The 11,932-nt window shown below is 37.5% G+C and overlaps 1 protein-coding gene across 1 annotated transcript; it reads right to left on the bottom strand.

Annotated features, from left to right (window-relative positions):
- Positions 1-7,969: 7,969 nt before the first annotated feature.
- LOC145801522 (uncharacterized) lies at positions 7,970-9,868 on the bottom strand. The gene is made up of 5 exons (XM_082893276.1): positions 9,782-9,868; positions 9,320-9,610; positions 8,856-9,034; positions 8,201-8,683; positions 7,970-8,036 (listed from the first exon to the last, which is right to left on the bottom strand). The coding sequence occupies exons 1-5, from the start codon at positions 9,866-9,868 to the stop codon at positions 7,970-7,972; spliced, it is 1,107 nt and encodes a 368-aa protein (XP_082749402.1).
- Positions 9,869-11,932: the final 2,064 nt, after the last annotated feature.

Below are 11,932 nucleotides of genomic sequence, written 5' to 3'. Positions count from 1 at the left end.
CACGACAACATCAATATCAACAACAACAATAATAACAAATTGAGTTGCTTAAGTGAATTGAAGCGGTAGCGGTTTATGACAAAGTAGTCGGTTGACTAGCTAGCTGTTTCGTTTCAATTTCACAACAACAGCAACAACGCCAACAATTAAGTTGCTTAAGCGAATTGAAGCGGTAGCGGTTTATGATAAAGCGGTCGGTTGACTAGCTAGCTATTTCGTTTCAATTTCATTTCATCAGTCTGTTATCGATTTATCAGCAGCAGAGAGATCGAGATCGAGAGAGCGCACTCTGAGTCCTCTGAATCGCCAACAAACAGGCCGTGAAAAAGCAGTTCTCCGATCTCTGGAACCCTCCCACTTTCCCTTGCAGGCAAGCACGCCCAATTTGAATCAATTTTAATGAGGAAGAAAGCGAGAGAGAGAGTTCCTAGTTTTGAGATATCTCACAATAATTAAAAAATCAGCATATCTCTGTTCTGATTTTAGTATTTTGAATATAATTTAGTTCTCCATATGTTTATTTACTTGTGACGAGATCTGATATGGTAGTTTTTCTTGATCATGAATAACTATCGTTAAAATTGTATGAATGTTGTTGCAGCACAGACGACCAGAGAGCCATTTGTAATTATACAAGTACGAGTATTAGCCGCAGATCTCTGGGAGAAAAAAAAAATATCGATGACGACGACAACAACAACGAAGACAACAACGATAACAACAACGACAACGACGACAATAACAACGACGACAACAACAACAACAACAACGACAAAGACAACAACGACGGCAATAACAACGACAACAACAACAACGACGACAACGACAACGACAACGACAGCGACAACAACAATAACAACGACGACGATGACGATGACAACAAGAACAACAACAACAACACTCTGGGTGAAAACACTCTGGGTGAAAAAAAAATGTCGACGACGACAACAACAACAACAACAACGACAATGACAACAACAACAACAACAATGACAACGACAACAACAACAACAACGATAACAACGACAACGACAACAACGACAACAACCACAACAACAATGACAGCAACAAAAGCAACAACAACCACAACAACAACAATTGAGTTGTTTAAGCGAATTGAAACGGTAGCGGTTTATGACAAAGCGATCGGTTGACTAGCTAGCTGTTTCGTTTCAATTTCATTTCATCAGTCTATTATCAATTTATCAGCAGCAGAGAGATTGAGATCGAGATCGGGATCGAGATCGAAAGAGCGCGCTCTGAGTCCTCCGAATCGCCAACAAATAGGCAGTGAAAAAACAGTCCCCCGATCTCCGAAACCCTCCCATTCTCCCTTCCAGGTAAGCACACCCAATTTGTCGCCACAATCTGAATCAATTTGAATGAGGAAGAAAGTGAGAGAGAGAGTTCTTAGTTTTGAAATATCTCACAATAATTGAAAAATCAGCATATCTCTTTTCTGATTTTAGTATTTTGAATATAATTTAGTTCCCCATATATTTCTTTACTTGTGACGAGATTTGATATCGTAGTTTTTCTTGATCACGAATAACTATCGTTAAAATTGTATGAATGCTGCTGCAGCACAGACGACCAGAGAGCCATTTGTAATTATACAAGTACGAGAATTAGCCGCAGATCTTTGGGAGAAAAAAAAATGTCGACGACCAAAGCAGCACTAGCAACAGGTGCCTCTCCATGCCTTCCTAAATCTGGAGCCATTTCAAAAGGCTACAACTTCGCTTCTACGTGGGAACAGGTTTCATTCTTTCTTGTTTCTTTATCCATTTTATATATCTATATCTATATCTATTTTTGTTGTCTTTGCAAAATGTTTGCTTTTTTGTCAAATATTTTTAAGGTCTGCATATGCCACAATGGCATCCAAGGAGGTTGTAATTTTCTTCATTTTCACCCTTTTTTCATTTCTCATCTCCTTCATTTGATCTGTGGTTTTCTTATGTGTTTTGATATTGTGATTTGGTTAAATTTGGTTTGCTGATTTTAAAAATAAATTATGAGGAATTATGTGTTGTGTTATGGCTGATTATTATAGGGATAAGAAACCCATATTAGGATTTTGGAAATCGGAAAACGAGGGTTTCTATTTCCTAAAAATATGCGAAAAATTAGTTCTCTATTTCTCAAATTAGGTTTTGGTGATAAAAATTAGTTTTCTATTTAAATTTGATAAAAATTTAAAAAGATGAAGTATTGAAAAAAAAAAAGTTTTATAAGAAAATTTTGGAACGAGATGAGATTTTTTTAAAAGATTTTGTTAAAAAAAATGACAAATTTTAAAATAATTTATATAAAAAAATTAGATGTAAAAATTGTTGAATAATGGGAGGGAGTTGCGAGATGCGTAAGGATCCTCTAGAGTACTGTCCGTACAGTGATCTTCTACAGTGCAACACAAGCAATCGACACGTAGCCCACTCATCAAACCAAAGGCTGAGATTCAAACTCTCCAAAACAACGTCGTTTTGGGCAAAATTTAAAAAAAAAATCAAAAATAAAAAATAGATGTCTTTCTTCTACCCCTCTTCATCAACTTCCCCATCTTCCTCATTTCTCTCTCTAAACCCTAACGCAATCTGAAAAACATAGATCTATGGTTTGTGCTCTCATCTTCCCTAGAGACCGCCGCCGTTGCCGTCGCCGCCTCCGCCGCAACAACTAGCCTCCTGGACCGAAAGAAAAAGAAGAATAAGAAGGATGGTGGGTTTTCTCTCTTTCTCAATGTCAATAAAAAAAAAAAGTCGAAAATGTGAAAAACAAGTTCTAATCTCTCTGTCTTAATCTCAATAAAAAAAAGTTCAAAATTTCATCCATCAATTTCTCTCTCTCTCTCTCTCTCTCTCTCTCTCTCCATGGGTCTGTCAATTGGGTCTTAGTAAGCTTGCTTGATAACATCCATTTATCAACTCTTGATTCAAACTTCAGATCTGTTTTTTGGGTTACTTGTGTTTGCCATTAAAATTTCATGTTCCAATTTGGATCCTTTTTTGTTTCCTGTATTTTTCGTTTAATTTGTTTCACTGAAAACTCAATGTCATGTTCTAATTTAGTACTCACTGACCCAAATCCCATATTCTGGTTAGGATTTTTTTTTTCACCATTGTTGGTCATCTTACTACTATTGTTGGAAGTTGCAGTAATGGAACCTACACATTTCCTTATATTGTTTGCATATATGGCTTCTTCTTGTTGTTTCCAGAGAACCCAGCTTCCATTGCATTTATGGCTTCTTCTTGTTGTTTCCAGAGAACCCAGCTTTCATGTCTGCATCGTTGAAATATTTTTTCTTTTTTTTTCAATTTACTCACCAAAATGATGTCGTTTTTGTGACTTTGAATCTCAGACCTTGAAAGGCTGAGTGGAACACGTGTTGGGCATCCTTTCTTCACTGTAGGAGATCACTCTAGGAAATGACTCTAGAGGATCTCAACGCTCAGGAGATGGTTTGAGAGGAATTTAGATCCAAGTGACCCCAACAACAACGACGACCAAAGCAACAGTAGCAATAGTAACAACAACAAGAAGTATCAGCCGCAGATCTCTTGGAGAAAGAGAAAAAAAATGTCGATGACCAAAACAGCAGTAGCAACAGGTGCCTCTCCAAGCCTTCCCAAATCTGGAGCCATTTCAAAAGGCTACAACTTCGCTTCTACTTGGAAACAGGTTTCATTCTTCCTTGCTTCTTTATCCATTTTATATATCTATATCTATATCTATTTTTGGTGTCTTTGCAAAATGTTTGTTTTTTTGTCAAATATTTTTAAGGTCTTCATATGCCACAATGGCATCCAAGAAGGTTGTAATTTTCTTCATTTTCACCCTTTTTTCATTTCTCATCTCCTTCATTTGATCTGTGGTTTTCTTATGTGTTTTGATATTGTGATTTGGTTAAATTTGGTTTGCTGATTTTAAAAATAAATTATGAGGAATTATGTGTTGTGTTATGGCTAATTATTATAGGGACAAGAAACCATATTAGGATTTTGGAAATCGAAAAACGAGGGTTTCTATTTCCTAAAAATATGCGAAAAATTAGTTCTCTATTTCTCAAATTAGGTTTTGATGATAAAAATTAGTTTTTATTTAAATTTGTTAAAAATTTAAAAAGATGAAGTATTGAAAAAAAAAAATTTATAAAGAAAATTTTGGAATGAGATGAGATTTTTTAAAAAGATTTTGTTAAAAAAAATGACAAAATTTAAAATAATTTATATCAAAAAATTAGATGTAAAAATTGTTGAATAATGGGAGGGAGTTGCGAGATGCGTAAGGATCCTCTAGAGTATTGTCCCTACAGTGATCTTCTATAGTGCAACACAAGCAATCGACACGTAGCCCACTCATCAAACCAAAGGCTGAGATTCAAACTCTCCAAAATGACGTCGTTTTGGGCAAAATTTTAAAAAAAAATAAAAAATAAAAAATAGATGTCTTCCTTCTACCCCTCTTCATCAACTTCCCCATCTTCCTCATTTCTCTCTCTAAACCCTAACGCAATCTGAAAAACATAGATCTATGGTTTGTGCTCTCATCTTCCCTAGAGACCGCCGCCGTTGCCATCGCCGCCTCCGCCGCAACAACTAGCCTCCTGGACCGAAAGAAAAAGAAGAATAAGAAGGATGGTGGGTTTTCTCTCTTTCTCAATGTCAATAAAAAAAAAAGTCAAAAATGTGAAAAACAAGTTCTAATCTCTCTTTCTTAATCTCAGTAAAAAAAAGTTCAAAATTTCATCCATCAATTTCTCTCTCTCTCTCTCTCTCTCTCTCTCTCTCTCTCTCTCCATGGGTCTGTCAATTGGGTCTTAGTAAGCTTGCTTGATAACATCCATTTATCAACTCTTGATTCAAACTTCAGATCTGTTTTTTGGGTTACTTGTGTTTGCCATTAAAATTTCATGTTCTAATTTGGATCCTTTTTTGTTTCCTGTATTTTTCGTTTAATTTGTTTCACTGAAAACTCAATGTCATGTTCTAATTTAGTACTCACTGACCCAAATCCCATATTCTGGTTAGGATTTTTTTTCACCATTGTTGGTCATCTTACTACCATTGTTGGAAGTTGCAGCAATGGAACCTACGCATTTCCTTATATTGTTTACATATATGGCTTCTTCTTGTTGTTTCCAGAGAACCCAGCTTCCATTGCATTTATGGCTTCTTCTTCTTGTTTCCAGAGAACCCAGCTTTCTTGTCTGCATCGTTGAAATATTTCTTTCTTTTTTTCAATTTACTCACTAAAACGACGTCATTTTTGTGAGTTTGAATCTCAACCCTTGAAAGGCTGAGTGGAACACGTGTTGGGCATCCTTTCTTCACTGTAGGAGATCACTCTAGGAAATGACTCTAGAGGATCTCAACGCTCGGGAGATGGTTTGAGAGGAATTTAGATCCAAGTGACCCCAACAACAATGATGACCAAAGCAACAGCAGCATCAGTAACAACAACAATGAGTATCAGCCGCAGATCTCTAGAAGGAAAAAAAAATGTCGACGAGCAAAGCAGCAGTAGCAACAAGTGCCTCTCCCAGCCTTCCCAAATCGGGAGCCATTTCAAAAGGCTACAACTTCGTTTTTACTTGGGAACAGGTTTCATTCTTCCTTGTTTCTTTATCCATTTCATATATCTATATCTATATCTATTTTTGGTGTCTTTGCAAAATGTTTGTTTTTTTGTCAAATATTTTTAAGGTCTGCATATGCCATAATGGCATCCAAGGAGGTTGTAATTTTCTCCATTTTCCCCCTTTTTTCATTTCTCCTCTCCTTCATTCGATCTGTGGTTTTCTTATGTGTTTTGATATTGTGATTTGGTTAAATTTGGTTTGCTGATTTTAAAAATAAATTATGAGGAATTATGTGTTGTGTTATGGCTGATTATTATAGGGACAAGAAACCCATATTAGGATTTTGGAAATCGGAAAACGAGGGTTTCTATTTCCTAAAAATATGCAAAAAATTAGTTTTCTATTTCTCAAATTAGGTTTTGATGATATATTATATATACACACTATACAAAATACATGCCCCCTCTCAATAAATTTCTCAGCTTTGCCACTGTGATCTGTTTGTGTGTTTGGGTGTTTTTATTTATTTATTTATTTATTTTTTATAGTAGTAAAACCACTTTTGGTAGAGGTTTTGTGGGTGAGTCATTATGTGTTGCAATTTTTGTTTGTGCAGAATGCTCCGTTGACAGAGCAGCAACAAGCAGCAATAGTAGCACTTTCTCATGCATTTGCCAAGCGACCTTATCCTGTCAAATTGGTGAGACTTATCACTGTGCTATAATGCGTTACAACCTCTGTGAATGCTTATGTTTCAGTGCAAAAATTTCATGCCAATTAGCGAGCTTTTGCTTTTGTAGTCCCAGGAGCGTGTACATGGACAAGATAATGGTTTGTCCATTTCAACTAAGCACTGCACTGTGGAAGAATCGGGGGCTATTGAAGCACTTTTGGTCAATACGAATCAGGTAAGCCACTTGATTTCTTGTCTTCGTTTTTTTTTTTTTTTTCCTTCTCTCTTTTTCAAATAAGCAAGAAAATATATCAATTGAAGACTGCAATAGGGGAGTAGAATCCATTTGCATATACAAGGAGGGGCTAAATCTTATTTCTACCCAAAAAACTGAATCTAGTAGTAGACTCCACAAAAGGATCTATAGCAGAAAGCCCATGCTTTGAGAACCAAAATAATGTAGAATATTCAAAAAAAGAGGTAACGTAAGATTTCACACTAGCCACTCAACATCCTCAAATGACCTTCTATTATGCTATAGCCAAATGCTTCCAGAAAGACAAAGAAGGTTGGTTTTTCAGACAAAGAAATGTTTAGCTTGTTGCCCATCCTTTTTGGATTCAACACCCATTAGAAGAACCTTCTCCCTATTAGCAAGGTTTTCAACAGAAAAAACAATGATGACAGCTGTCTTCATAATTGTTTAGCATGCTTTCTTAGACAGGTAAAAATAAATTTATGGGAATTGAATATTTTTTTTCATATTTGACTCTGAACAACATTTTAACTACAAATGATCATCATTCTTTCTCAGATTACCTTCCGTTCTCCATCATTGCAAATGAATTATTATTATCATTATTATTTTTTTTTTCTGTTAGTGACTTTTAAGATGAATAGTATAACTTTCTTGATCGAAATATTCAACATACAAAGAATGTCAGTTTTACTGTGATATTTGTCTTTGGGTTAAACTGCCCTGTTATATCAAATGGGAGCCCTCTTTTTCAATCTTATGGCACCGACTTTAAGATGTTAATTTTTGTTGAATGCATTCTAGGAAAGTTGATGTAGCACGAAAGATTACAAAAAAAGCATCACTATATACACTAACAGTGAGTTCAGCCCTAGACAAATCAAAATGGTGAAATAGGGTTTATGTAGCCAAAATGCTTTGTTTGGTAGGTGAGAAAAATAGAAGAGAAGTTAAAATAAATGAAGAAAAAAGACAGGAAAGAAGGGAAGGAAAATTATTTCTCATGGTTGAGAAGAGAAAATGTAGAGAAATTCAAGAGCAAAATCTTTAAATTTTGTTTATATATTTGTATCTTTTGCTTAATGTATTTCATGCAACAACTTTTGTGCAAATTTCCTCTCATTCGTGGTGAGCCCATGAAGAAAGTTTTAAAATGATTTTTTCCATCATTTTTTTTTTGATCAACAACAAAGCACTTTATTAACAAACTCAAAAAAGAAAGCGAGGATGAGGAATCCTCTTACAAAGGAAAAGGAAAAAACACAAAACTAAACCTAACAAACTCTTAAAACAAAATTTTACATATCACACTGCCAACCAATCTCTAGCTAATAAAAAAGGTGGGACCCCCTTAAAAAGAGGATTCCCTGAAACTCAAAAAGAAGTTAGATGACACACACAATCCCATATACAGTCTATCTCTCTGGACTTGTCTTCAAACACCCTTGTATTTCTTTCAAGCCATAGAACCTAAAAAGTTGCAAAGACCGTAATAGACCATAACATTTTGGCTCTCTTCGATCCTGCAAAAGCGCGAAAGTCAACTTGCAGCATATGCGCACTCCTTTGCGGGGCTACCCACATAACGTCCCCCAACAAAAACAATTTGTGCCATATAATCAAAGCAATTGGGCAATGCAAAAATAAATGATCCATGGATTTCTCATTCTTACAACACATAATGTACCACTGAGGATTTAGAAATCGATTAGGTCTCCGTTTCTGCAATATATCATTTGTCAAAATGCCTCTATGAACCAAAGCCCACATAAACACCTTCACCTTAAGAGGAGCACAAGCCTTCCAAATTCTTTTGCAAGAAGGAAATTGAGTAACATGAGGACTATCGATGAGATTATCAAAAAAGGACTTACAAGAAAATATTCCAGATGAATGAAGAGCCCAAACCCTCTTGTCCTCCAAAAGAGGAGCCAAAGAGAAATTATTAATTCTGGACAACAAAGACGCCAACTGTGCAGCCTCCTTATCATTAAGATTTCTAGAAAAATCAAAATTCCAGGAAATTGGAGCCAAAAGTGAACAAGCCATGGAAGCAATAAAAGAGTTATGAGATCGAGCCACTCTATAGAGATGTGGAAAATCAAAAGCAAAAGAAGATTGACCCATCCAAACATCCTCCCAAAAACGAACAAGTACCCCATTGCCTACCCTGACAAAGAGATGACAATACCAACAGGAGTAGATATGCGAAATTGATTTCCAAGGAGCACGACAGTTACCCCGTAAAACCACCTGTGAGTCCCTACCATTGTCTTGAATCTCATACTTGCTTCTAATAACCAAATGCCATAGTGAATCACTCAATTGGAAATCTCCATAACCATTTACCAAGAAGAGCCATATTCCTAGCCAAAATGTTACCAATAGCCAAACCCCCTTTTTCCTCAGGTAACGAAACTAAATCCCAACTCACTAGATGATCCTCCTTCCCCTCATCTTTACCCTCCCAAAGAAAATCTCTCATCAACTTTTCTAATGTCTTTGCCACCTTAACTGGTATCTTAAACAAAGATAAAAAATAAATAGGAATACCACTCAGAACCGACTTAACCAAAGTATATCTACCCCCGCGTGACAACAAAGCCTTACTCCACCCTTCTAGCCTCTTACCAATCTTATCTACAACTGGATTCCAAAAAACTTCACTTCTAGGATTACCCCTCAATGGAAGACCTAAATACTTAAACGGAAGTCCCTCTATACCACATCCTAAAAGAGATGCCCTGTTCCAAAGCAGATCTTGCTGTATATTAATTCCTACCACACTACTTTTCTCCAAATTTACCTTAAGCCCCGAAATTACCCCAAAAAGTTTCAAAATTGAATAAAGATTAACTATATGACTTTCATCCCCTGTTGAGAAAAATATGGTATCATTCGCATACTGTAAATGTGTGACACTAACTCTATTCCCCCCCACCTCCAATCCCGCAAAGAGACCCCCCATTTCCAATCCCGCAAAGAGACCTACTTCTCTAGCTCTATCGACCATCCTGCCCAGTACATCTGCCACCAAAAAAAAAAGGAGATAGTAGATCTCCTTGTCGTAATCCTCGCGAAGCCTTGAAACATTCCCCTGGTTTACCATTAACTAAAACAGACATATTGTAAGTTGACAAACATCCCCTAATCCATGATCTCCACCTCTCACCATAACCCTCATTTTCCAATACAAAATCCAAAAACTGCCAATCTACGTGATCATATGCCTTCTCGAAATCCACCTTAAAAAGAATTCCCTCTTTACCTGAACTTTATATTCCTCCACAACTTTATTCGCCACTAGAACTACATCTAAGATTTGTCTTTCTTTCACAAAAGCCCCCTGCGCCATTGACACAGTCTTCCCTAATGAAATTCTTAGTCGTTTTGATAAAACCTTCCCCAAAATCTTATAAAGTGATGTGACCAAACTAATAGGCCTGAAATCTCTAATTCATCAAGGGGCCCTCGCTACACGCTACAGTTCGGACTTGATTTGTGTCACGGTTCTTAATCTGAACCAAAGAGTCCAAATCCGGCAAATCGTTTTGAGAAACAGATTTTTTGAAAAGAAGTACCAAACATGGACTGCTTTGCCAGATACAGAGTCGCCACCTAAATATTTTAAAATGGGGGAATTTAGGAAACCCTGACTCAGTGACAAAGGCCACGTGTCCGTCATCACCAAAGTTGCCTCGGCTCGGGAACTTGGGTACGATTGGGGAAGGTCAGCTATGAGCACCCCCTCTCACCCGATCCGAAGATCGGCCTCTACTAACCATGATATCCGTTTTTGAAAACGTTATGTGTTCTTATTCCATTTATTAGCCTAGAATTACTATGTTATGCGCACAGCAAACAAGTATAGACTAGATTGCCTAATTTGGAAATAAGCATTGCATATCCGTTTGTCTTAAAAAGTACTTTGGGATTTGCTACTCGCAAGTAGGCTAAAATACGGATTTCAATGAGTTTTTCCAACTCAGACAATCCAACCTTCACCCACAGGCATTCAAACAATTTATCACATAAGCATCTAGCCACATGGTAAGCATGCTGTCATGATAGCATTCACACGCATGCGATATGCTAAAGCATGAAAATACTTACATCGTACTCTGTGCCAAAACAATAAACTAGTTAGCCAACATGCATGGTCCTAGTTCATGTCAAATTGACTAATGCAACGCATACAGGATGCACTTAGAGTAGGCTCGGCTAACCTAAACATGGCATGTGAAATGCAATCAACTGTTGCACGTATTCAATTTGGAATTGAAGTACAAATGCAGTTAGCATGATGTACCGAGCCCGGTGCATGCAAGACAAATGTATGGATGCACACATGCGTAGCATAAGGTATGCTAATTTAAACATGACCTATTACTAACTATCAAAGCAGGTAAGTAAAAGGGAGAAAGAAGTGGGGGTTGGAAGGCATGCAGACACTCACCCACACTTATTACAGATTCGCCCTCGCCCGAAGGGACCAAATAAATATTACAGATAATTAACCTACAAGCTAATTAATTATTACAAATTACCTAATTAATTAACAAATTAACTAAGCATAAGAAAAGCAATAACAGGGGCCTCGGGAAGAGGGTTCGATGCGCGCGTGCTCAAGTCTCGCCCGGAAGTGCACTGCCATGCATAGGCTGCCTCTGTTTTCCCTGATCTGCCTCTTTGAAGACTACCAAAGTCTCAGAATTGCTTCCCTGGACATTGGGAAACACCACCGGCTGAGTAGAATGTCCACCGGCAGCGGCATGTGATCACCGGCTGTTGGTGAAGCTATCGGCCCAGGAAAGATTGTCGATCGGCACTTATCACTGCCGGTCGGCAGAAAATTCCTGCAGAATCTGCAATTGACAGCAACAGAGGGCAAGGCAGAGCATGGCAATGCAATTCAAGCAGTGTATGCACCAATCTCATCCCTTATCATGTGTGTGACTCAAAGGACATGGTCCTTGGTTCTCGGACCATCAAGCGCGCATTTCAATGCGTGATGGCCCAAAGAACCAAGTGTGCACATTTTGATGTCAAATGCAATGCAAACCAACAAACCAAAGCCCAATTCCTATCACTAGATCAAGGAACAAGACATGCATGCTAGATGCAATGCAACCTAGGCATGCAAGCTAAGGATGCAACATGGGAATGCAAGATGTACGTGCAAGCATGCAAACAGACATGCAAGGTAAGCATGCAAGCAAGCGAAGGATGGACTTAAACAAGATTTGGGCAGCTCTAATTAGGCCCAAAACAGTGGCCAAAGTGCCCAAAATGAAGGACTAAACACACTTACACACATGCACATGTTAAAGGGCTAACACTCAAGCATAAAAGGGCAACTCTCAAGCACACTTGAAAGAGGCATAATCATGGACTAATGGCATGCAAGGTAAGCATTGAA

Source organism: Camellia sinensis, chromosome 10 (assembly GCF_055761805.1).
Source record: "Camellia sinensis isolate YWXY chromosome 10, ASM5576180v1, whole genome shotgun sequence".
NCBI lineage: Eukaryota > Viridiplantae > Streptophyta > Magnoliopsida > Ericales > Theaceae > Camellia > Camellia sinensis.
Note: the sequence above shows the minus strand (reverse complement) of the source record. Positions and strands in the feature narration are given on the sequence as shown.